The 25,926-nt window shown below is 46.8% G+C and overlaps 1 protein-coding gene across 8 annotated transcripts in view; it reads left to right on the top strand.

The window, feature by feature from the left end:
• The window catches only part of DNAI7 (dynein axonemal intermediate chain 7), a 62,961-nt gene that overhangs the window by 16,537 nt on the left and 20,498 nt on the right, over nt 1-25,926 (top strand). For all 8 annotated transcript variants that reach the window (XM_090043652.1, XM_090043654.1, XM_090043650.1 and 5 more), the window contains 7 exons: nt 6,346-6,447; nt 7,552-7,689; nt 8,924-9,070; nt 13,969-14,072; nt 14,915-15,197; nt 16,269-16,374; nt 18,117-18,283. In XM_090043652.1, coding sequence (XP_089899778.1) covers nt 6,412-6,447; nt 7,552-7,689; nt 8,924-9,070; nt 13,969-14,072; nt 14,915-15,197; nt 16,269-16,374; nt 18,117-18,283 — 981 coding nt within the window. In that variant the 5' untranslated portion in view covers nt 6,346-6,411. The remainder of the gene's footprint in view (nt 1-6,345; nt 6,448-7,551; nt 7,690-8,923; nt 9,071-13,968; nt 14,073-14,914; nt 15,198-16,268; nt 16,375-18,116; nt 18,284-25,926) is intronic.

The following is a 25,926-nucleotide window of genomic DNA, read 5'->3' as shown; positions in this document are numbered from 1 at the left end:
TGCAGGGACTTGGCACTAAACATAGTACACTTGGCACAAATGTTAGTGCCAAGTCCCTGCAGCCCTGCCATGTGCCCCTAGTGGCTGGGCAGACCCGGCACTAAAGTTAGTGCCAGGTTGTGTCTACACATGCACCTCATTTGCTTTAGCCTAATTTCGCTACTTTTAATTAGCATTAAGGGTGCACACATGTAAACACGTGCCCTTAATGCACATTAAATTAGGCTAATGGGCATTAACGTGTCTTGTGTAGATGTACCCATAGAGCATCAAACTGCTCCAGCTGTGAGCTGTGAGGAGCAGATGTGCAGGGACCCCAGACCCCAGCTCAGCTGGAGACAGCATCAGCAGTGCATAAGGTTCCTCCTTCCAACATCTGCTTCTTGCTCATCTTTTCTCCTCCTCCTCCTCACCCCCATCTCTCTCATTGGCAGGGAGCAGATACTGGAAGGAGGAACCTGCACGCCACTACTGAAGTCCCCAGGCAGGCTGAGGTGGAGGTGGGGGCACTTTAATTACAGTGTCACTGAGAGCCGCTTTAATTAAAGTGCCCACAGCATTGTGTGTATTCAGCATCCCACACTTCAAAATGGTAGGGGGGGGCCTTTACCTAAAGCTCGTTTGATAAGCTTTAGTTAAAGTGCCCTTGTTGCTATTTTGAAACACAGGGACACTGAATACACATGATGCGGAGGCTGCTGGAGCATGCTAATTAGCATGTTCCAGCAGACTCACAGCAGACTTATTTAATCAAGTATGCTAATTAGCATGTATCAGAGGAGACATCTGTCATGTCTAGCAAGTGCCCCTTGTACTCCCACAGCTCCCAGCTGGACTGATCTGACCATGGGCAACTGGTGCTACGTTAATCAGGGGGGGCATGTGCCCCCCCCCCAGCAACCAGTCATTGACCGAGGGGGTCCTCCCTTGGCCAATCTCACCAACGGGGGGGAGAGGGGGGTTTCCCCACGACAGCTCATGCCAAGCAGGAAGTGGCCACAGCCACGGCACTCCTGAAAGTGACCACGGTACTTCCAGAAGTGACTGCAGTGCTTCATCCAGCGCTCCCACTCCCTGGCCAGTGATCGCCGGGGCGAGCACCTACGTTCCTGCCTGCTTCCCCTGTTCGTCACCTAAATGGGGAGTGTTGCCTTTCAGGGGGTGCACCAAAGCTCTCACAGGATGCGCATGCAGCCCCTACACATCACCACTGGATCTGGCTGCCAGCTGACACAGGTTTGTAAAGGGAGGAGTTCTCAGAGCCATTCCTGACTAGCTCCTGCCTTGTGCTGCAGTAAGCACAAGAAGCTGTGGCAGTCTGCAGGTTCCTCCTTCCAGCTTGTTCCTGGTCAGCAGGGGATATAGCATGAAGCTGAATGGGGAGGGAAGAACCTGTGCTGTCCCAGCCAAGCTGGATTTCCTCACAGCCGCTCCCAACAGCTCTCAGCTGGAGTGGTCTGCAGGCAGGGGGGAGCTCAAGAACCACTCCTGCCCTGCTCCTGCTCTGCATTGTGGGGAGCAGCTATATGAACATCCCATCTAGGCTGAGGACAGCAGCAGTGGCATGCAGATTTCTACTAGTCACTTGTCCCTGCCAGAAAGGGATGGGGGAGGAGAGCTAGACAGGGAGCAGATGCTGGAAGGAGGAAACTTTGAGGTGCTGATGCTGTCCCTGGCTGAGCTGGGCTCCCTGCAACCAGATCAGCTGGAGACAGCAGCAGGAGAGGGCAAGTTGTAGGTGGTGGCAGGCATTCAGTTTCTCTTATGCTTGAGGCAAATGGTGAGGAAACAGCTGGTGGTGGGGGGAGTGTAACTGGTGGGGGGTTGGTGCCAGGGGGGCAGGCACCAGGGGGTACAGAACAGAGAACAGCCCACCTTCCTCTCATGTTGTGTGCCTCCCTGCCACTTGCTCCGTTGATGCTGCTTTCCCCACTGCAGTAAGGAGGATGAATTTAAGAGAACCCCACAATAATCAAATTCCATACATGAAAAATTACAACAAATTTATAATTTTCCATGCGTGGAATCTCATTATTGGGAGGATCTTCTTAAATTTGAAATTATCTTGCATTTGGATAAATACAGTACTCTAAACAAGGCAATGAGTTAGGTTGGTGATTAAATATCAGAGTTTTATGGAAAATGAAGGATAGTATGGAAAGAGTGTGGTAGGAGTGGCCTCCTGTGATCCAGCAGGATAGTGTGGCAGGAGCAGCCTCCTGTGATCCAGCAGGCCAGTCAGGGCTCCTGCACTCCTGGGAGGGCTGTGGGACTTTGCTGACTCTTCCCAGAAGTGTGGATAGCCCCGATCTGCCTGCTGGATGCAGGAAGCTAGTGCTGCTGGCTGGGACAGGCGCTGGGCGCAGCCCGTTCTGGGAAGATTGGTGCTGCTGCTGGCCCCAGCTGACAGCACCAGCCTCCTGTCATCAGGCAGGCAGACTGGGGGCTTGCCCACACCCGCAGGAGGACTGCAGGGGCCGTGCTGGACTCCCCCCAATTTTCCCAGCGCTGGGTGCAGAACAGCCTATGGGTGAAAAACAGTAAAACACTTTCGACAAAATGAAATGGAACAGTGCTTTCGAAACTAAACAAAACTCAAAACACTGTTTTGTCAAAATGGAAGTCAAAACAAAATGGTGCTGTTTCGCACAGGCCTAGTGCTGGAGTCGAGTTGTGGTAGCAGCTTCCCATCCTCCTGTCCCCCATAGCCCTAATTTGTACCTTGCACTTTCCCTGCACTGATTCAGTCAACAGCAGTGGCAGTGCAGGGTCACTTCCATAAACTTGCAGAACTTCACCTACACACTTATGGGTGGTGCGCAGTGCAGCAGCAGTGTCCAGAGGCTTGCTATTGTGGGATGAGATGTCACTGCCTTTTTTGTGTTACCAGAAACTGGTGGGTTTTTGGCTACTGAACTTGCACATTGGTGGCAATAAAGGTGGTGCCAATTCCCCAGTAGCAGAAAACCTCCTGTCCTGCTCCAGGACTGTGTGGTGCCACTACTATTCTGCTCTCTCCACTGCCAGAACTGGAGCTGCAGCTGCAGCTGCAGCTGGAGCTAGAGCTGGAATCATGGCAGGAGTGAGGTGGAGGGACAAAGGCATAGTGCTGGCTATTATGCCTCAGACAAAACTGATACATCAGGGGGTGGGCAAAATACAGCCTGCCAGGCCATTCTGTCCAGCCTGCGGGACCCCTAATTTTTAAAAAAAAATTAATATTTAACTGCCCATGGCTTCTGTCATTCCTGACAGGAGCCAGGGGCAGAAGGACCCACAGCAGGTCCCTGGAACAGCAGGGCTTGCCCGCCCTTGCCACCCAGCCGGGACTGTGGGGTGCTCATGCCTGCGTCATAGTGGGAAATTCAGGTAAGGGTGGGGGAACAGGGAGGCAGGGGAGGACCACAGGTAATCACCCCAGTTCTCAGGCTGGGCCGGCTCCTGCTGAGTCCCACAGTCTGATTATATAGCCAGGATCAAGTGGGCGCAGGAGCTAGCAACAGCTGGGATCCTTTCACCCAAATGAGTGAATGTAGGGCATGCAGATTCAGGGCTGTGCACACTGGTCCTCACATGACCATGGGGCTGGGGTGGGGGGGCTGAGAGCGAGTGGGCGCATGGGAGCCAGTGCCAGTGTTCCACAGTGGCTCCCCTCTCCCTGCTGGCACAGCCCAGCCACGCTCCAGGCTTCTGCTGCCCCACTCTGGGCCCCACTGGCCCTGGGGCCCTGCCAGGCTGTTGCTGGCTCCTGTGCATTTGCTCACTCCCGGTTCCCCAGCCCCACGGTACAGACAGGGACCAGCACGCGCACTCCTGACCCCACATACCCTGCGCTTGCCCATCTGGACAAAAGGATTGGGCCCCGGGCCACTCAGGCAGGTGGCCACCCCTCTGGCAGCCTGGCCTGGGGCCAGGTGGTTGTGGAGATTTGCATCGGGCCCACAGCCATATTTGCATTACAGCACCTTTTGCTGCCTCCTGGAGGCAAGGGGCCACCGGGGATGGGCCTGTCATGCCCTGGCAACAGTGCAGGGGGCACCCAGAGCCACTGTGGGCATGACACAGTAAGCGCAGGGAGGCAGTGTGGAAGTTCAGTTACATGCCTGAAGCTTGGGACAGCAACAGCCCAGCTGCAGGTACCCAGTCTGGGGCACAGGAAACCCAGGGAGACCACAGGAGCTTCTGGATCAGAAAAGCATCCATGGATCTGAAATGGCTCCTGGTGCAGCCTCCCTATCTGTCCCAGGGCTGGGGGGTGAGCTGCCAGTGGACCGCTGGGCCCCTGCAGGGCAGGGGCAGCTGGGCCTTCCCCCTGGGGCAGCAGCGCTCACTAAGGCCGCCCATAGGGAGGGCAGCTGGTCCATTGCTGGCCCAAGCCTCAGGCCACATCCCTGCCTCCTTGTGCTGTCCCCAGTGGCTCCAGGCACCCCCTGTGCTTCCTCTTGGGCCTGACAGGCCCTTCCCCGGCAGCCCAGTGGCCCGCTGGCAGCTCACCCCCTGGTCCCGGGATTTGCAGGGAAGCTCCGCCAGGAGCAAGATTAGCCCTGCAGATGCTTTTGCATTCCAGAGGCTCCTGTGGCTGCCAGGAACCTGGAAGCCATCCCGGAAGGGCCTGGCCAGCCCAGGGGATATCACAGGGGTGCAGCTGAGGCCACTGGGGGCAGCACAAGTCAGTGGGGACCTGACACAGGGCACTGGAAATGCAGGAAGGCTCCACCAAAGTTGGATCAGCGTGCTACACCAGCGTGCTCAGGCTCTGGGTTATTGCAGAGCAGGGGTGGGTGCTGAACATCTCAGCGTGGAGTGCACAGGGTGCTCCCATGCACACTCATATACCCTCAAACCCTTCTCGCAAACCCCACAGCCAGACCCTTCACACAAAACCATACATCCCACAAATACCATACACACACACACACACACACAAACATACACATCCACAGCTCCCCACAAACCCCACCCATACCCCCGACACCCCTGCACACCCCACACACTATACAAAAGTAAGACTGCATTTTGAGCTATTATGTAATCACTTCTATATGTACAGCACAAACACACACAAATCAGGACAAAAATATATATTTTAAATTGTATTAAAATATATTATTATTGGTATGTGACTTTTAGTGCATCATTTGTTTTTTTCCTGGTTCTAAGATAGCAAACCCTCTTCCCCGAAGGAGTACTTCCAGGGGCAAGGGGAGGGACTTCTGGTGGCAAAGGTCTGAGGTTAGGGGCAGGAAGGAAGGGGAGTGGGGGAAAGTGTAAATGGTAAGGTCAGACAGGTACCTGGTGAATCAGATGTCAGGCAGGTTGTAATGTGTCATAAATCCAAGTGTCTATACTGAGTCGATGATTTTTGTATCCAGTAGATGTATGAGGTGAAATCCATAGGCTTGTCTACGAAAGGAGCTTTGTAAATTCCCTTCCTCTCCTCCCCTCCTTTTCTACCCTTTGTCTTCCTTATTTCCAGCTATTTCCAGCTTATTCCAGACCGCAGGAGCTGGTCCGTTTTCACAGACTGCCTCTTTTCTACCTTGGAGAAATCAACCATAGTAGAGTCTCTCTTACTTACCTCTGGCGTTTTCCCTGCCTCATTTCTCCCTCTCCCTTCTCTTGTTTACCTATTGATTTCCTAATTTCCACCTATTTACATTCTTACTGACATCTTTCATTCCTTGGAGATCTCAGAACAACAGAGACTCCATATGCCTGAAGAAGGGTGCTTGTGCCCGAAAGCTGGCAAAGAACTTTTTTCCAACTACTCAGTTGGTCAAATAAAAGATATCACATCTACTGAAATAGCTTGCCTTACGTTTTTCTTGATTTTCGACAGTTCCAGTTATATTTTCAGTTGGATATACATTGCCTGTAGTCTCCTAAACTGTAGTTGGTACTATTCAGTACTATTCAGGTGTGTTATGGATTCTATAATTAACTGCATTTTATGGCAGGTTTATAGGTTTATGTATATATGTGTGTGAGTATGCATGTGCATGATCATGCTGTAGAAAGTTTTATTGGAATGAATTTAAGATGACTGCAGTTCCAAAATTTAAAACTGTGTTAGGTAAATCACTCCAAACAGGTACTGATAGAAATTGTTACATATTCCATGTATGGGACATTTGTCAGAAAAAAAAGAATAGAAACATTTTAGTAATTTAACATTCTTTACTTTACTGATGCTTCTTAAACTGTAAACCCAATTAGGTAAGACTTTAAGGAAGATAACTAGATTATTTTAAATTTGAACAACAGTTGATTGAAAGATTGAAATAAGCTTTGGAGTCTTTACCACAAAATAATTATAAAAATAAAACTAAGTTAATATGTTAACAGGATCAAGAACGGAGAGGGTCTGAACTTACAGAACTCCATGCACTAGAAGAGAACTTTTTGTCTGCAATGCAATGGAAAGAGGAATATAGAGCATATGCAAAGGTAAGCTTGCTTCCTAACATATTTGCATAGAACAGTCATGCCCTACCTTTTTGCCTAGGAGGCTGGATGGTCAGTGCCTGGTCCATCCATGGGCCAGATTTGACTGGTATCACCCACCGGTGACCAGGGCAGGTGGAGGTCTGACTGTACAGAGGTAGGTGGGAGGCAGCCTGGCCCCAGTCCAGCTGTGTGGGAAGAAGAGGACATGGCCCAGCCACAATTCCGTCCTGTGGGCAAAAGGGTGTGTGGCTTTGCCCTGATTCAGCAGTGCAGGAGAAAGGGGGCATGGGTTGGACCCAACCCAACCCCATTGGGGATGGCCTGGCTTTGATTCAGCCATGCAGGGGGAAGGGGACTTGGCCCAACCCTGACCTCACTGCGCAGGGGGAGAGGGTGTGGGATTTTGGTAGTGGGGTAGGATGGCTATTAATGGCCAGTGCTTCACCACCAAATTTTCTGACTCATGAGGAGCCCTGCATGTGAGATGCAATGGGTCCACAGGCCACATTAGACCTGCAGGCCGGAGGATGAGCACCCAGGACTTAGTCACAGAATATAGACATGGAAAAGGTTTTTATAGCATCTAACTGTTGTCTCATTAACTGCAAGCTTGTTTCCTTATTTCTAGTGCTTTGTTCATTTTAATTTAAAACATCATGAGGAAAACCACCATAGTTCTAATTAAAACACTTCTGTAGAATTTCAGGCAGTTGGTAACACCTGTTCAAGGGCCTCAGACTAAACAGCCTGCTAGTCAGGCTTTTGATGTATATTGGCAGAATTACGTGAAGAAAACAGTGCAAATTTGAAATGGATGTTACTGAGACACGGAAGTTACAGTAAAATGCAATTGAAACGGTATAACAAATCATGTGGAATAAAAAAAAAGATATTTGATTTATACCTGAAGCAAGCATTATATACTCAGGAAATTCAGTGTTAATCAGCCAGTAGAGCCTTTATTTTACCTTGTAGTGACATCATGCAATACGCATATTGTTATGACTAAGTCATGTTAGTATTTGTTCTCCCAAATTAAATTAAACTGACCTGACAAATTTAAAATGTTTGCATCTATTTTTTTTCTTTTAAAATTCTCTCTAGTGGGAACACTACATTGGTTGTGATGGGAGTCCTGATCCAGCTGTGCCTCAAGAAATAAATACTTTTATGAGCTTGTGGCGAGAAGATCAAAACAAGGATATTGAGTTTGTGATTGAGAAGGGAAACAAAGTGCTAAATGTAAGGATCAAAATAATATTCTTAGGTTTGCGAAAGACATTATGTATCTCTGCATAGCCATTTGGCTGTAATTTGCCATTCCTGAACTTTCACTACTTTTTTGTGCCATTCTCCCTGTTATGTGTTGTCTTTACTTTCCTAATATAACAAGTCTATGGTCCTTGATGCTTGACAGGACAGCATTGACCCCAAACACTCAACATCTTTCCATTTAGGAACATATAGGTAATGTTTAGAGATGTATTCAATCAAAAGTCTGAATCCAAACAGCTTTTCCCCATATTTGTGAAAATTTGCATCAGGATCCAGTTTATGAACCTTGCAATGCATGTATAAACCTCAAAGAAGCACATAGATTCATAGATTGTAAAGCTGGAAGAGACTTCAGATGATCATTGGTTCCAGCCTCCTGCACCAAGCAGGAAAGATAACTGAGTGACCCCAGCAAAGTAACTGTGTAGTCTCCTATTGAAGATTTCCAGGGTAGGTGATTGCACCACCTCTGGAGGGAGCTTATTCCACAGTTTAGACACCATGACTGTGAAGAAGTTTTTCCTAATGTTGAGCCTGAATCGATCTTCTAGGAGTTTGTGGCCATTAGTCCTGGTTTTCCCCTCAGGTGCCCTGGTGAACAGTCGCTCACCAAGGCCTTAATGTACTCTCATAATGTAATGGTAAGCTGCTACCAGGTCCCCCCTCAGCCTTCTTTTCCTCAGGCTGAAGAGTCCTAGATCTCTCAGCCTTTCCTTGTATGGCTTGCCTTTTAAGACTCTGATCATAGGTGTGGCTCTTCTTTGGACTCTCTCAAGCTTGTCCACGTCCTTGTTAAAGTGTGGTGCCCAGAACTGGACACAGTACTCCAGCTGCGGTCTCACCTGTGTTGAGCAGAGCAGAAGAATCACCTAGGTTTTGTTGGAGATGCATCAATTGATGCATACCGGAGTATTATTTGCCCTACTGGCTACAGCATTCCACTCCTGGCTCATATTCATACTGTGGTCTATTATTACCCCCAGGTCCCTTTCATTTGTGGTGCTTGTCAGTTTGGTGCCACCAAGCCTGTAGGTGTGTTGGGGGTTGCTCATCCCAAGGTGGAGCACTTTACATGTCTTGACATATGATATCTGAAAGCAGAGTGCGAGCATACTCAACATTACTCCTTTAAAAGGAATCGTAAGGTAATAAGCCACTGGTTTGACCTGAAAGCTAATGTAGAAAATTTAACCTCCTTCAGTTAATCAACAAGTTGGATTTTCTGTTATTGGACACTCCACTGAATGAACTACCTGAAAAAAATGTAATTCAGTACCAGGAATCAATTTTGGATTTGCAGAGTCTTCTTCATCAGAAATACAATGAAGCAACAGAAAACCTGCTTAAAGTAAGCAAGCTAGCTAAGCTTTATATTTTGGTTATGTTAATCATGTTTGCAGTTTTGTACATTGGAATAATTTGAACAAGTGGAAAGTAATTTTTGTTGTTTGTTTTATTTTAGACTGTGATGCAATTAGTATATAAGTGTCCCCACGTAAACATGTCCAGGATGTTTATAAAGACCTTACACATTCAAAGTATCTTAAACTGGGATTTTAAAATGAACCTAAGGGAGTTGGTTCTACTTCTACTAAATTTCATTAGGATTTGGAATGTGAAGCAGTTAAGAGCCCTATGAAAGCCCTGGCTTTCTTTAATTTGTCCCTGTGATTTGTATTAGGAGCAACCACTGATTATACAAAAAAGTTGTAATTCCACAAAATTGTCAGCTACATTAAACCCCAAAATAATTAAGGCCAAAGATTTTCTGCACAATAGAAACTGAATGCACTTATATTTGGAAAATATAAATGCTAGCATTTTCTTCAATTAAAATAATACATATACAGCAATTGTGTTGTAACTTTTGATTCAACCTCAGAAGTTAAAATGATTTGCCTCTGATTCACTGCATAATTAGAACAGCAGTACTGAATCATTGGGTGCATCTACACAAGACATTTACTGTGGAGCTGCCTAATTAGTCCTCAGCAAAGTCTCAATGTCTACACGTGTGCCTCAATTAGTTGCAGTAAACTAATAAATGTTGCTGTAGGTTAGTACTTGTAAACACAGGGTGTGTGTAAATGAAACAAGGGCCCTAAATTGAAGTGGTGGGTTTTTAAAAACACCGCTTCAATTAAGGGCAAAGTAAACCCCCATGTCAAGTATACCCATGTCTTACCTGCTTCTTCCGTGGTGGGGAGGGGAGGGTGAGCTGCCGGTGGGTGGAGCAGTTCCTGGGCTGTGGGAGTGGGGTGGGAAGGGGTGGACTGGTGCTTCCCCCCCATGGCGGTGGCATCCACCTGCAGGCACCCAACTCAGGTGATCTCAAGGGACACTGCAGCCACGGGGGGAAGGACTGGGTCCCCACACAGCTCATGGAGGCAGGCAGGCTCCAGGGGGAAGAAAAAAAAGATCAGGCTTGCCGTTGTTTTGTGTTTCTTCAGTGGAGCCTGCCTCACAGGGCTGCTGCCAGGCTGTCTACCCAGGCTGTCTGCAAAGTCCTTGAGCTTCATGGAGCCCGTGTTTCACTTCGCAGCTGTAGGGAAGCAAACTAAAACTGCTTGGAACTATTTTAGTTTGCTGCACCTCAAAGTCATTTAAGGTGCATTACACACCAAATGTGCTACAGCGGCTGGAATTAATGTGCCGATACATGCAAACACCAACACATTAAATCGGTGCAAAAGCATTTAACTTGCTTTGAAGTCTCATGCATGCATTTTGTCTACACACACCCACAGGTACTATCATACAGTGGCATTATTTAGTGAACCACAACATGTGTAGATACCAACAGGGCTGTCTGGGATACAAGCGTGCATCAATGTGGGGACTGCTTGCTGGCTCCCACCTGGGAGCAGCCTCGTGTCCCAGTCAGCCCCTCTGCAGCACATTGAGCTGGGTCAGACAGGTCCCCACCTGCCTGCATGGGGAACCCCTATTGGGCGCAGGGTGTCTCCCCATGTGCACAGGGCAGGAGAGCTCTACAGAAGCTGTCTCCTGGCCCTGTGCATATCAGGACTGCTCCTGATGTGTACGGAGCCAGGAGACAGCTGCTTTTGCAGCCAGCAGAGCTTTCCTGGCTCTATGCACATGGGAACTGTGCCCCATGCTTTCTGTCAGCCCCCAAGCTAGCACTGAGGGCAAGTCTGGAGCTCCCCTGGCTGCTGCAGCAGGGCTGAGCAGGGCAGGAGCAGCCCTGTACCAGTGGCCACTCCCATTGTGAGCAATTCTGCTTCCAAGAAGGAGCATGCATAGATACGCTCCCAGGTAGGTTTATTGCATAGTATTTTTACTGCACAGTTAGCATACTTTGAATTAATCGCACATGTAGATGTACCCTGCAGTTTCTTTCCTTCTCTTAAAGTTTTGCCCCTTTTTGATCTGGAAATCCCGTACTGCTTATGCAAGCTTGGAAAGATATCTTTCTAAATGTCTTTATGTGTTAAGAGGCAAGGATTTCTTATGGTGCTCTTTTATTGAACCAATTGTAGATTTAGACAAGAGTTTGAGTGCAAGTCAGTTTCTGTCAGGTATTATTAAAGTACTCTCTGTGTTACCAAAGTAACATGCAATCTTTTGTGGACAAAGTAACTTTTAACTGCTTGGAACTATTGGGGTAGTATGCATTAGCTGTCATGCCGTAACTGTAATTCAATTGATCAAAATCACTGTAAATATAACCCTGAATAAAACAGTGTTGATTGCAGTCGTTTTGCTACACTAGGAACACTACAGGAACATGCAGAGTTAACAGTTACATTGTACGGTTACCAATCAACCACATGTTTTAGTTAACAAGAAAGGACTGGGTCCCAAGTAATGCAGTTGTTCAGCATTTTGTATTTGCAGTTTACAATTACTGGAGGTTTGGGCCTCATGATCTAATAAAAGCCATAGGCATTCTTGCAGCTGTGCAGGGATTGATTGATTTCATTGGGACTCTGGGTGGTCATCTGAGTCTGCCTGTACCTATTTGATTAAGTGATAGATTAGGCAGAAGAAGGCAGAGTTGCACTACTTACACTAGCGGTGGGCAAAATCCAGCCTATGGGCTGGATTTGGCCCACCAGAGAATTTTATCTGGTCTGCCTGGCCCAGGTGCAAGAGGCAGCCTGAGCCATAGTGACTGCGGCCAATCCTGCTGCCGCTGAGTGCACAGTGGGGCTGGGGTAGCGTGGCAGTTGGACTCAGCTTCCCGGCAGCCCTGGTGGCAGCAGCTTCTTCTGGCTGCCATTGCCAGGGTTACTGCCGCTGTCAGACCCTGCCCTGCTGCCTGGACTCCCTGGCCATCTGCCCTGGACCCACCAGACAGAGCGGGCAGGCAGGGTCTCCATGGAGACTGGCCCAAGCCCCCCATGGGCAGGGTGTGCTTGGCTGGGCAGATGGGATGAGGCTGCTGGCAGGGGGGGAGCAGTGGCCAGGAGAGGGACAGATGGGCAAGACGGACTGGGGCTGGCGCTGGGAATGCAGGATGGTGACAGCATGGGACCAGGGTTTGGGGTACAGCCATGATCTGTTCCCTATATACCCTGGCCCACAGAACCAGCCCCCATCACAGAGGCATGCAGGGAGCAGATCGTGGCTCTGTCCCAGATCCTGGGCCCCAGCGCCATGGTTTCACAGCTCTGCAATCCCAGCCCTGAACCCACCAACCCGTCCCACTCCCAGATGCCACACCCTGCTCACGCATGGCCCCATCCTATCCATTCAGCCAAGCATGCCCTGCCTATGGGGTGCTGGGCCCAGTCTCCATGGAGACCCTGCCTGCCCACTCCGTCCAGTGCTTCTGGCAGTGGGTGCAGAGTGGATGGGCCTGGGCCAGATAGAATCAATTGCCCCTCCACCCAGCCGTACCAGGATGCATCAGCACCCCTCCCTGCTGCCATGCTGGGTCAGCACTGCTCCCACCTCCACCCAGCCTGCAACAGCTCACCCAATTTCCCTATGTGGCCCTCCAGCCCAAATAATTGCCCACCTGTATCTTACACTAATTCAGAGATGCATGAGTGTTTGTAAGCAACAGCTTACTTCATCAGATGGTATGAAGGACTTGCAAGGTAGCAGGTATTCAAATAGAAAAAGTGATTAAAGGATAAGGAAGGAGAGAGGGAAAGAGGGGCATCTTTGCCTCTCAGCTATCTACAAGTCCTTTCATAGGACTGACCAAGTAAATTTATGCATCTCTGAATTAGTATAAAAGATACAACTCTGTCCTGCCTTCATCCTGACTTCAGAGTAATACTGCTAACTACTCCTCTCTGCTTATGTGATAGATTAGTTCAGATGTCATTTCATAAAGGAACAGAAAGAATCACACTTGAGTTATGTAAGTAATTAACAGAGGGTGAAATGTGCAGATGTTCCAATGCAATATGCAACTAGAAGTTTCCTTGTAGTGCAGTTGAGTGCAATTGCATACACGTTGAAGGACAGGACAATGATTCAGAATGACCCTGGTAAACTGGAAAAAATGGTCTAAAAAAATCAAATGAAATTCAATAAGTCTTGAACTTTGGGTGGAACAATCAAATGTACAAAAACAAATTAGGGGATGACTGACTAAGCTGCTGTACTGGCTAAGCTGAAAAGGACCCCAGGGTTATAGTAGACCACAATTTAATGTGAAACACCAGTGTACTCATGTGGTTGCATTAACAGGAATGTCACCTGTAAATTCAGGGATGTGATTTTTACATGGTATTCAGCACTGAAAAATCACTGGACTTCAAGAAAGATGTAGACATATTAGAACAAAACTGATTAGAGGTTGAGGAAACGGACTTACAAAAAAAAAGTTGGAAGAATTTGGATGATTTAGTTGGGAAAACAGAAAATTAAATATTCTGCAACTTGTTGACATCCCTCCCTTGTTTTTATTTCCCACAAGCTTTTATCACCTTACTGATGGATCAGTTTGTTGGGAAAAAATTAAATTCCTCATTTTTATCTTTTCATTAAATTTCTTTCCTGGCCTCCTTCACTGAAAAAAGGAGTGAAGATTATTGCTGCTCACTCCATTTATAGTTTCACTGGGACACTGGTTACCTCTATAGCAGACATATTATATACAGTAGTTCAATCTTCATAATTTTTTAAACTGGCTTGGTGGACCAAAGTCCATTGGCTATATTTCTTAGAAAAAGCCTGGTAAACAAATGATATTTTATAACTTCCATTTAATTTTGTCATTCTTTATGCTTCATTAATATTCTGATTGAGTCTGTCTGATTTTTGTAGAAGGCTAACACTTATGCAGATTCTGACAGTGGAAATATGGCGATGGTCATTAAAGATAAAAATGTTACTTTCTGTATTTGGGCAAATCTGAAGAAGAATCCAAGGTACAGTAGACAACTAATCTCATTTCATTTAATCTTATTTTATTTAAATAAAGACTAATGGCCAGATTCTGACAACCTGCATTCTTGCTGTGTAGTACCTTATAGTCCACAGTACTTTAAGTTGGTTAAACTCACCTCCATGTCCCTTCCACTGAGTGCAAGTTCTGTATTGGACGATATTAAAAGTATAGTGAATAACATTTATAAAATGGACAGATGAATTCTCATATGAGCAAGATTGTCTCCTCAGGAAAGAGAATGAATAGGAATGGGACCTGTAGTTTTACAGTCTGAGGCATGAGGGAAGAGGGCCCAAGTGGGTTCACAGAATACCTTATCTGACACAGAACTCATTTCACTCTTTGTGCCTCCTAGTCTGCTCACCACATTTCTGCAAAAGTTGCTGGATGTGTGGTACTGTTGGTTCTCCTAGTTTGGCTGCCTTTACCTCTGTGTGTGTCTGCAGCTTGTATCTGGAAGCTGTGGAAAGGGGTTTATTGCAAGTGTCAGCTACATTAACCTGTGTAGATCTTTGCCTAGCCTATTGCTTTATTTTACCCAGGAGTAAGCTATACAGGATAATTGTTGTTTGAATCTGTCCTCTTTCATTTCTGGCCACAATCTTTAAAGGCAAGCAGATCTCATATAGTTTTCTTGGGAAGCTTGTGACAGTCAACCATGCTGTGAGAGCATGTGGTGATGATCCAGTTTTGCTCCGTAGACTCCACTATGTGAAGAAAATGTAGTTGCCGGTTTTGCAATGAAACTGAACAAAATGTACTTGAATATTATTGTGTTGGTTTTACTAGAGATAATTTTTTATTTAAACCCATTATTTACAGGTTCAAAAATCATACATTTTGTGAGGCAGACTATGGGTTTGACCTTCCAAAGTCCCTGGCAGTGAGCGATGTTGCTGTGCGCATCTTGCACACTCATTATGATCATGTTTCTCCACTACATCATATTCTTCCACTGCACCTGATGCAGGAACTCTCAAAAATCAGATCAGATTTGGTTTTGGAAGTGACAGAAGAGGAAAAGGAGAAAGAGGAAGGGGAGCAAAAGAGTGAAAAAGAAAGTGACCTGGCAAATGAAGAGGAAAGCTATTCACCTGGAGGAAAGGTAGGAAAAATCTAGAATGTGCAACTTGCACAGTACTGTCAGTCAAAGCCCAGCTGCAAGGTGGTAGCACCTTAACACATTTTTATTGCCTGAACCTTGTACAATTCCAGTCTTGGATGTAAAAGCAAGAATATCCCAGTCAAACTTTAATGCTATGGCAAGAGGGAAAATGAGAAGCCAAACCTATAAACTTTTTTTGAGCCAATTCCAGTGATGCCCCAGAGATTTTCCTGTAGTTAGTATCCTTCCATCCCTTTCATTAGCGCATGTTTTCCTCCTTGCACCTACCCAAAAGCATTATTTTCTTCCTTGAAGATGCAGCCTTTTCCCATTGTCTTCTTAAGGCCCCTGTTTTTAATATCTGTTGGGTTCACTTGAGACTGGGAGGCTGAAACTTTGCAGTCTTTCATATTTGCAAGCTATTGCTTTAGTTTCTCATTTGTGAAGAGAGAATTTAGTTATTGTTTGAGTTCATTTGATACTGCAATAGTAACTTCATTGATGGTTGTAAGATGCTTTGGGATTGTTAGATGGAATGACTATAGAAATGCAGTTATACTTTGATTTCTACATATATATCGGCTTGTTAAATTGATTAATTGACTTTGAAAAAAATCTAGGCTGGCCAAGAAGAATTTATAATGCTAAGAGAATGTGTACCATCATGACTGACTGGTGCCTCCTGAGACTGGGGGCGGGGGGCACAATTTGTGGGCTACAGTGTTGGCGATCACCAGTGTGGGGGGGTTGCGATTGGCAATAGGCAACCGCTCACAGTAGTCAGCAGTGGCGGCCAATCTCAGGGTGGGGCACGTGCTTCCCTGTGCCCCTGCTACATGTTGCCTATGTGTACCATAAATCAAAACTGAGTATTTCAGCCAGCAAAGCACTAATGCACTACAGTTCCATTCTCTACTTCCCCAAATGAGGTCCTCATTCCTGCAGCAAGTTACATGTGGATCTCACAGAAGGAATATTCCCATGATACCTTCATTTTCAAGGAAGAGCTATGTCATTCTTAATTTTGCCTCTTTCACTCTAATATAAAACTGTTATCTTTTGTTTTTTTAGAGTGGTATCTCATTCAAAGAAGACAGTAAAAGTGATGCTGATGAAAATGAGATGATGGGAGAGGAGCCTGATAAGAAATCAGAAAGTTTTAACACTGTTTCACAAGGTACTCAGTCAGAGCTTATCTGCAACGTTGCATAATTATGTACATTTTTAAGCTTCTTTTTTTACTTGTGGCAAACATCTCAGTATGTATTATAGCATAGCCCCTGACATAAACACAGCAACATGTGTAAAGCTATTGCTGTTTCAGTTACACCAGAAAAGTTAGTATAGCAGTGTTTTGCTAAATGCCAAATGTACATACAGAGACAACGTCATTGCTGAGAATTGCGTGTGTGTGGAAGAGAGCTTTCTTGAGATGTTTGTTGTTTCTTGAGGCTGCTCAGGTTACAGTTCTAGGTATCTGTCTTTGGAAGGCAGAGTTCTGGTCTTGCTTTTATTTTAGACCAAGATCCAGTAAGTTACTGAAGTATGCATCTGCATAACTCCAATCATATGAATGTTTCCCTACTTAAATAAGATGTTCAAATAAGGTACATTCTTAACTACTTTGCTGAATAGGGGTTATAATGCCAGAAACCAGTACTGCTCATCAACTTTTTCTTCATATAAATCATCTGTCCCTTTTTTGTACTTCCATGTTTTTTAGTTTAGTAAACCTACTAACTCAGTATATCCACTAATTTACTTCTAGCACGTTCTTCTGAAACAACATAGCAATGTGTTGTGAATAGGTGATGTATATTATTAATCCTGCTATTTGTTTTAAAGAACTTTCTGAGGGGTACAGATTTGACAGTCAAATGACTAGGTTCATCACTAGAAACCAGTCAGCCAAATATTTACATTGGGATTTTCAAAGGAGTTAGGCACTGGTCAGTGGAATGTGGTAATTCTATCCCCGTACCACTTCTAAAATCTCTATCTCCCCATTTTCTAAGATCCAAGACCAGAAAAGGAATAATCCTATCTGAATAGTGTTTTTCTAGTGTGAAAATGCATTTAGAGTGCCCAGTACCCTATATACCTTTAATTTTATTTTTGTAAGTGATACAAGAGTTTAAATTTGTTATTTTTTTATATAAATAAAAGACTCCTGATTGTAATAGGAGAGTTTCTGTTACTGGAAATCATTTACTCTATCTCAGGACAGAAAGAAATTAAATAGTATGGTCACTAGCATCAATATTAAATGCACCACTTGTTAGGTTGTTGAAATATTTTGGTTTTTAATATTTAATATTTTATTTTGTAAGCTTGCTACAGATTTATATTGTGTTAGTAAATATGGATGGGCTTCACTACAAGGCATTAGCTACCATATATAATATGGACAGCATATCATACATGGAGTTTTGAGGCCAAGAAGCCATCCAGCTACTTACAGTCATTGTGTTTGCACTTTCTAATAGCACTTTTCTTAAAGTACTTAACTTTTTTTTTAAAAGTCTCTTGCCCACACTTCTCTCGCCCACAACCTCTTATTGATTTTTATTGTCTCTCCAGTTTTCAGAAGGTATAGTAAATGCTATTCCTTCCCAGCATCTGATGAAGCAAGCTGCTGTCTACATAAGCTTATGCATTTCCAATTTAGTTAGTCTGTAAGGTGCAAATTATCCTGCCTTCTGCCTGACTTCAGACTAACATGATTCTTTCTCTCTCCTCTCTCTGGTTTTCTCCATTCTAAAGGAACCCTTAAAGATTTGCAGAGCACCAGAAGGTGGTGCTGAGATACTACAGAGTGGAAAGCCATTAAAGTAGAGAGATGTATGAATATGTCTGATTTGACATCTCAATACTGTATTTAGACCCTGCAGTAACACATGATGTTTGGCTGTTATTTAGTTCAGATTTCAACACTGCAGGAGGAGACCAATGAAAAGGAAGAAGAGATAATTGATGAAAATATTGTTGATTTGCGACAGTTCGCACCACTGGGTGGAGTATATCATATTGATGCACTGAAGCTCCCACCTCAAGCTAAACAAGTCAAAGGCTGGATCATGGTGGAAGTAGGTTTAAAGCTAAAGCAAACTTGCCCCCAGTGAAGTTTTATTTGATCACCCGCAAAAGAGTGCAGCAGTTCCTAAGATTTGTTAGTATGGTACATGCAAGTCACTGTTATGCATGTTGAGTTTGTGCACTGAGATTGCAGGCCAGGTTTTCAAACTGCGCTTCCTCAGTTGTATCCTCAGAACTTTCACACCTGTCTGAGACACTGACATAATGGAAGTCCTTGCATTTTTTTAATAACTGAAGGTTAAAGCACTGCACTGTGCCAAAGTTGACTTGAGTTCAGTTCGAGGCTGTGGCATTGACTTGGGCATGTGCTTCAGTTTCCCCAGTTGTAACATTAGAGATGAAGTCTACTTACAACACAGTGTTTGTGAAGCTCTATTCATTATTGGGTGAAATGCACTTCAGGAACATAAAACCTAAGTAGTCGGGCAGGGAAGTAGAGGAACACAGATAGCTCTTTATCCCAGTGCAGCTGCAGCACAGCCCCCCCGTCAGCCAGAACATCAGCATCAAGACTGTTGGCTGGTCTTGTCACTGCCTTCCCTTTTGGATACTGCACCATATTTGAAGACCTCAGGGTCTGTTTAAAACTTCAGTAGACATGCCTTAGGAAGGGCTAATTTAGGGCCCCTCCAGGCAGTACACAAAAGGTTCAGATGCATTTAGGGAAGACAAAGTTCTTTGAATTAATGTGGGTGCTCATCCACATTACACCTCTCCTGTTTCCATGTTAGATTTTTCCTGTGTCTACATTGTCATGGGATGGGGTCCCTAAGGATGGCCGGGATCTCCTAAGGCCCCTCAACTGTGCCATTTTGGCCCAATGGGCACCCTCAGTTCTCACCCGCCATGTCTTTGATGGAAATATAAAAATAGGGAGGCTGACCTTAAAGTCCTCTTGGACATAGTTTGATGGGATCTCTGAACCCCGTGGGTTCCCAGACCCCTTGTGCATCCCGTTTTCACAATGGGTGTTTCGGGGGCACCCTAGCCTTATGGATTATATGCATGGCTCCATCCACCCCTTTACCATGCCCCAAGCCTCGCAGATGATATTGATGTTGTTTGGTCTGGGCCTTGGTATGAGTTGGCCCCCTTGTCTTCTCTGAGCTCTCCGCAGCCCTGTCTCTGCGCCTCACTGGTGCCGGTGCACCTCAAATGTCATGCCCTCACTGGCACCAGGGTCAGTGCACCCCAAATCCTTCACCCTCACTGGCGCCAGGGTCCCCACACTGCAGTGGGCCCCCAGTGCAACCTTCTCCTTCCCCAAATAGCCTCACCCAAACCACCAGTCTTATAAAACTACAACCAAAACATAAGCCCCTGGGCTATAACATAACACAAATGGTGTAAGGTGTGCTCTGCCCCTTTACATACTAGGAGCAGAACTTAGTTAGGCCTCTTCCCTTCACTTACTCTACGAAGGCTCCTTCCCCCTTGGCCACCAGCAGAGAACTGCCCTTCTTAGCTCCAGCCTGGGGTTTATATGGGCCCAGGGCCCTGCCCCTTCTGGCCAGCTGACCAGGCGCAGGTACAGACTAATTTCCTCATTAGCTGATTGCCATGGCAACCTGCACCTGGGCTTCTGCCTGGCTCTTTGGGCTCTCCCCAGGAAGTTCCTGCTCTTCTAGGAGCAGGAACTGCACACACATGACAAAAAACACCATTAAGCTAACTAAATTGCATCTGCAAATCCACATTATCAGCTGATTTTATCATTTTAGTTTTTTTTCTTTCATGGTAATTTCAAACACCTCTGATGTGTTTTACTTTTGGCTCCTGAACTTTTTCCATGAGGGGTTTTTTTATGGTTTTAAATTTTCAAAGTTGATCTGAGGCTCATCCAAAAATGGGATTTTTCCTGTGTTGCAACAATTTCACCACCAGGTGCCACTTGGGTTCACTCAGTAATCCATGGAAATCCATTGAATTTTTATTGCAATGCTGCAACAAGACTCCAGGGGCTAATCTTGCAAAATTTTACTGGTGACTTAGTTCAAGGTTCAGATTAATGAAAAATACAACATTTTTGGATTCCAAAAAACATTGTTCCCTGTGTGTTCGCATGCACTTTGTAGCAAAGATCAGTTTGGGTCAGGCAGTTCAAGACTCAGGTTAATCAAAATTACTTTTGTTGGACTGGGTTTTTGGTTGTAGCAGCATTGGTCTAAGGATATAGGCAGACCCTGGGGTTTTAAACTTGGTGTGGTTTTTGTCTCCTTGCAGTTCAGGAGCTGTGGGTCGGAAGTGAGAGGCACCAGCTGGGCTGGGGGAGCAGGTCAGGAGTGAGGCGATCCAGCAGGACTGGGGGAAGTAGGGGGCTGTGGGTCAGGAGTGAAGGGCCCTGGCAGTGTATGTTGAGGGCTGTGTTTTTTGTGGCCATTGCACCCTGCTCTGGGGTATATCTCAGACCTCCCCATAACCTGTTATATTAAGCTGTTACACCCAAGGACTGAGCACGTCTTCCATTCCCATGCACTGTTATATGTGGCTGTTACACCCTAGGGCTAGGGCTACCCCATGCTATGCCTCTGTGACACTGGGGGACTCTGTTGGACACCCGTGACCCCATGGGCTGGACCGGGAAGAATTTCCAACTGCAGTCCTAGCCCAGAAACCAGCCCAGTTCCAGGAAAGCCAGAAAACTAGAAAAACCACAGAGGCATGGGATGGGATGGCTCTAGAAGGATTTCCATCTCTAATCCCAGCCCAAAAGAAATTCCTTATTTGAGCCCTATACTTAGTTCAGTGGGCAGGACTGTCAATTGGCAGCCTGGCATGCAGAAACCGTGCTTTGGGCTGGACAAGATTCTGGCCAGAGATGTCCAGAAGAGTCCTGCGGTGCCACAGAGGTATGTCATGGGGTAGCCCAAGTATGACTTTTAACCACACTCCCAGACCAAAATCCAGTTCCTTATTTGAGAGGGTTCAGTGGAGGGCCATTCGCATGGTCAGGGGGCAGCAGGCCAGGCCCTGCAAAGATAGACTAAAGGATCTGAATCTATTCAGCCTTCACCAGAGAAGACTGAGAGGGGATCTGGTGGCTGTCTATAAACTCACCAGTGGGGACCAGCAGAAAATAAGTGAGGCTCTGTTCCCCCAGGCACCACCTAGCATAACAAGGAATAACAACCACAAATTGATTGAGAGCAGGTTCAGGCTTGATATCAGGAGGCATTACTTTACGGTTAGGGTTGCCAGGCTCTGGAATGGGCTCCCAAGGGAAATTTTCTCAGGTCCCTTTCAACCCTAGAAACTATGAAACTATTTGGGTCCATATACTTAGAACTGTGGCTGGGGTGCTGTCAGTTGGCAACCTGGCATAGCCAAGCTTTGTTTTGAGCCAGACAAGACTCTGGTCAGGAATGTCTAGGAGAGTCCCCCAGTGACACACAGGAATGGTGTCAGATGGTCTAGAAAGGATTTCAATCTGTAATCTCAGCCCAAAAGCCAGTTCCTTATTCAAGGACATATACTTAGTACGGCAGGCATGGTGGAGCTGTCATTTGGCAGCCTGCCATGCACAAATCACACTTTGGGCTGGGCAGGAATATAGTCAGGGTTCTTTGGGACATTCCCGCAGTGGCATGGACAGGAAGTTGGGGGTTCACCCTGCCCTGGCTGGCCACCAAACTATTGCCAAGCCTAGTCTTTCTCTGGTCTTTCTTCTGCCCCTCCCCCTTTTGACAGTGCCTATTTTAAAACCCAAAAACGGGGTTCTATCCAAGCTATAGGCACTCTTGCTCTCTCACAGACTTTGGGGATTAATGGAGTTGCCAACAATGCTGGGTGACAGGGAAGCTGCCCATCACACAGCTGCACACAGCTGCACACAGCCCATCAGACTTTCCAACAAGGGCACACACCAGGGGCTTCATGCCTCATCTGTCAGTTTTGCTGGGGTGCTGCTTTTAGGATGACTCCACTGGTCACCCAGGCAGTTCCCTCATTGCTGGACAGCTCCCCCTGACACTGACCACAGTAGCAGACCATGGTACTGTCTCCTCAGCACTCTGGACACAATTGTGTTGACCCAGGACTGACAAAGGTGAACCCAGCTCTGGAATGTAATGTCCATGTATAACAGTGTATGGTGAGGGCTGTGATGAAATGTTATGTGTGGCCGTTGTACCCAGCTCTGCAGTGTCTCTCAGCCCCCACCATGCACTGTTATATATGGCCATTACACCCCAAAGTTAGGGCCACCCCACACCCTGCCTCTGGCACTGGGGACTCTCCTGAGCACCCTGACCATGTAAGCTGACCCAGGAAGGAATTTCAGCTGTCATCCCAAGCCAAAAACTAGTTTCTTATTCAAGCCCATATAGTTAGTATAGTGTGCATGGGGGGCTGTGAGTTGGCAGCCTGGCATGAACAAACCATGCTTTGGGCCAGGCAGGACTCTAGTCAGAGATGTTTGGGAGAGTCCCCTGGTGCCAGTCACGGTGTGGGGCAGGCCTAAGAAGGATTTCCATGTCTAATCCCAGCCCAAAAGAAATTCCTTATTCGAATAGCCCATATACTTATTACAGTGTGCATGGGGAGCTGTCAATCAGGCCACGCTTTGGGCCGTGCAAGACTGGTCAGAGATGTCCAGGAGAGTCCCCTGGTGGTACACAGGCATGGTGGGTGCAGGATATTAATTTACATATTATTTGGAAAATATGCATAGCTAATAAAATTCTCTCTAGAATGTGTAATTCATTAATAAGAATGAACTGGTGACTGGTGAACAGATCAAATAAAGTGCATGGCTTGCCAAGTGCAAGGCACAGTGAAGCAGGCTTTTGCCAATTCTGGAAGAAAACCCTAACGTAGTATTGAATGCAAGTGGTACGGGTCAGGTAGTTCTAGGTAATGGAATAGGTCTTCAGCACACTGGAAGGTAATGCAGGAATGGGCTCCCTCTATTCCTAACAGGGCAAGTAACAAGAAAACAATAATATTCCTGGCCCTAGAATAGTCACATCACAGAAGTCTGCTATTAGAAGAGAAAACTATATGGTTTATTGAACTGAGTTGGTGTCTGTTCAAACTGCTGGAAAACCAGGTTTGGAGGTCTGCCTCAAGGCACAGACTGATGAGACCTGTAACCTGAGCTGGGGGGGGGGAACCAGAATTGATATGCAAATAGGGTTACTGTGAAATGCTGATAGAGCAATGCACTGTCAGATTTCAAGTATCTCCACAAAAAGCAGACCCAGGGTCCTTGGATTCTACAAAACCATGTCTGACTGTATGAAAATAAAAAATAAATAAATACATTTGCTCAATCAAAAAGATCATGGTCACTGACTTGTCACGCTTTGGAGTGCCTCTCGCTTCCAAAATGCAGCCCCTGTCCCCCCAGTGCTGCTGGTGCCCTCATCCAGGGCCCCAGGGCCCCAGCCAAAAAGCAGCTTCGTTGGAGTACTGTTAATGCAGACAAAGCAATTCAAAGTTCATTTGGGTTTTTGATTGTAGCCTTGTTGGTCTAAGGACATAGGCAGGCAAGGTACTTTGAGTAGATGTGATATCTTTTATTAAACCAACTGAGTAGCTGGAAAAAAGTTCTTGGCAAGCTTTCGGGCACAGTCACCCTTCATCACGCATGAGGAGTTTCTGCTGTTTTGAGACTCCAAGAAATGAAAGAAGCTAAAAGTGTGGCAGGATGTCAGTGAAAATGTAACTAAGTCAGCACTCCAGGATTTAGCCAGTCATTCACAGCTGTTTGAGGACTTCTGGTGCTCAGGCCAAGTCCCTGAGGACTGGAAAAGGGCCAATGTGGTCCCTATTTTCAAGAAGGGGAGGAAGGAAGAGCCTGGGAACTACAGGCCGGTCAGTCAGCCTCACTTCTATCCTGGGGAAGGTCTTTGAAAAAATTATCAAGGGCCACATTTGTGAGAGCCCTGCAGGGGAAGTGATGTTGAGGGGTAACCAACACGGGTTTGTGCCAGGCCGATCCTGCCTGACTAACCTGGTCTCTTTCTATGACCAGGTAACAAAAAGCCTAGATGTGAAGGAGGAAGTCAATGTCATCTTCTTGGACTTCCAGAAGGCCTTCGACACAGTGTCCCCACCCAATTGTGGTGAGCAAGCTGAGCGACTGCGGCATCGATGAAAGCACAGTCGCATCGGTGGCAAACTGGCTCCAGGGGCGAACCCAGAGTGTGGTGGTGGACGGGTTGATGTCGAGCAGCAGAGTCCCCCAGGGCTCAGTCCTTGGGCCAGTGCTGTTCAACATCTTCATTAGCGACCTGGACGAGGGTGTGGAGAGCACCCTGTTCAAGTTCGCTGATGACACCAAGCTGTGGGGCAAAGTGTATACACAAGCAGGCAGGGACCGCATCCAGGCAGACCTGGATAGGTTAGAGAAGTGGGCGGATCTGAACAGGATGCGGTTCAACAAGGACAAGTGCAGAGTGCTGCACCTGGGGAGAGGGAACCAGCATTATGGTTATAGGTTAGGGGCTGACCCTCTCGGCAGCACAGAAGCAGAGAAAGATCTCGGAGTCATGATTGACTCCAGGATGAATATGAGTTGCCAATGCGACGAAGCAATAGGCAGAGCCAACCACACCATGTCATGCATCAACAGGGGCATCACTAACAGGTCCAGAGAGGTCTTGCTCCCCCTCTATGCAGCGCTGGTCAGGCTGCAGCTGAAGTACTGTATCCAGTTCTGGGCGTCACACTTCAAGAGGGACGTGGGGAACCTGGAGAGGGTCCATAGGAGGGTCACTCATATGGTTGGGGGCTTCCGTGGTCAGCCCCATGAGGAGAGGCTGAGGGACCTGAGTCTCTTCAGTCTCCACAAGAGGAGTCTGAGGGGGGATCTTGTGGCTGCCTACAACCTTATCAGGGGCCAGCAGCAGGGACTCAGGGAAAGTCTGTTCACCAGGGCCCCCCTTGGAGTCACCAGGAACAATGGCCACAAGCTGAGGGAGGATAGGTTTTGGTTAGATATCAGGAGGAACTGCTTCACAGTAAGGGTGGCCAGAGCCTGGAATAGACTTCCCAGAGAGGTGGTGCTCTCACCTTCCCTGGAGACCTTCAAGAGGAGACTGGATAGGCACCTGGCTGGGGTTTTATGACCCCTCCCACCCCCAGTGCTCCTTCCTGCCCATGGCAGGGGGTCGGACTAGATGATCTGTCTAGGTCCCTTCCGACTCATCGAGTCTATGATTCTGCGATTTTACAGGTTGTGTTGAGGAATCTTAAGGTAATGCTCTGAGGGGGGATGGGATATGTTCCTCTCCAGTCCTACAGGAGGCACAATATACAACAATCACACAGAAAACATGATCATGCTTTACAGCCAAGCCACTGGCCCTCAGTCTTGCCACTGCCCCTCACCCACTTCACCTCTGCCGGGGTGGCCTTAGCTCTGGGGTGTAACAGCCACAGATAGCAGTGCATGGGGAGGGCAGAGATGCTCCCAGCTCTGGGGTGTAACAGCTCCATATAACAGTGTATGGAGAGGGCTGAGATATACCCCTGGGCTGGGTGCAGTGACCACATATAACAGTTTAGTACAGCCCGCACCATACACAGTTATACTTGGCCATTACAACCCAGAGTTGGGTGCATCACAGGACCCAAGCCTCTCCAAGAGCGCATGACTTGCTTCTCTCTGCAGTGGCCGGGGTTGTGGCAT

This window comes from Crocodylus siamensis, chromosome 4 (assembly GCF_052110815.1).
Source record: "Crocodylus siamensis isolate JL-2025a chromosome 4, ASM5211081v1, whole genome shotgun sequence".
NCBI classification, from domain to species: domain Eukaryota; kingdom Metazoa; phylum Chordata; order Crocodylia; family Crocodylidae; genus Crocodylus; species Crocodylus siamensis.
The sequence above is the reverse complement of the archived record's forward strand: the minus strand, read 5'-3'. Positions and strand labels throughout refer to the sequence as shown.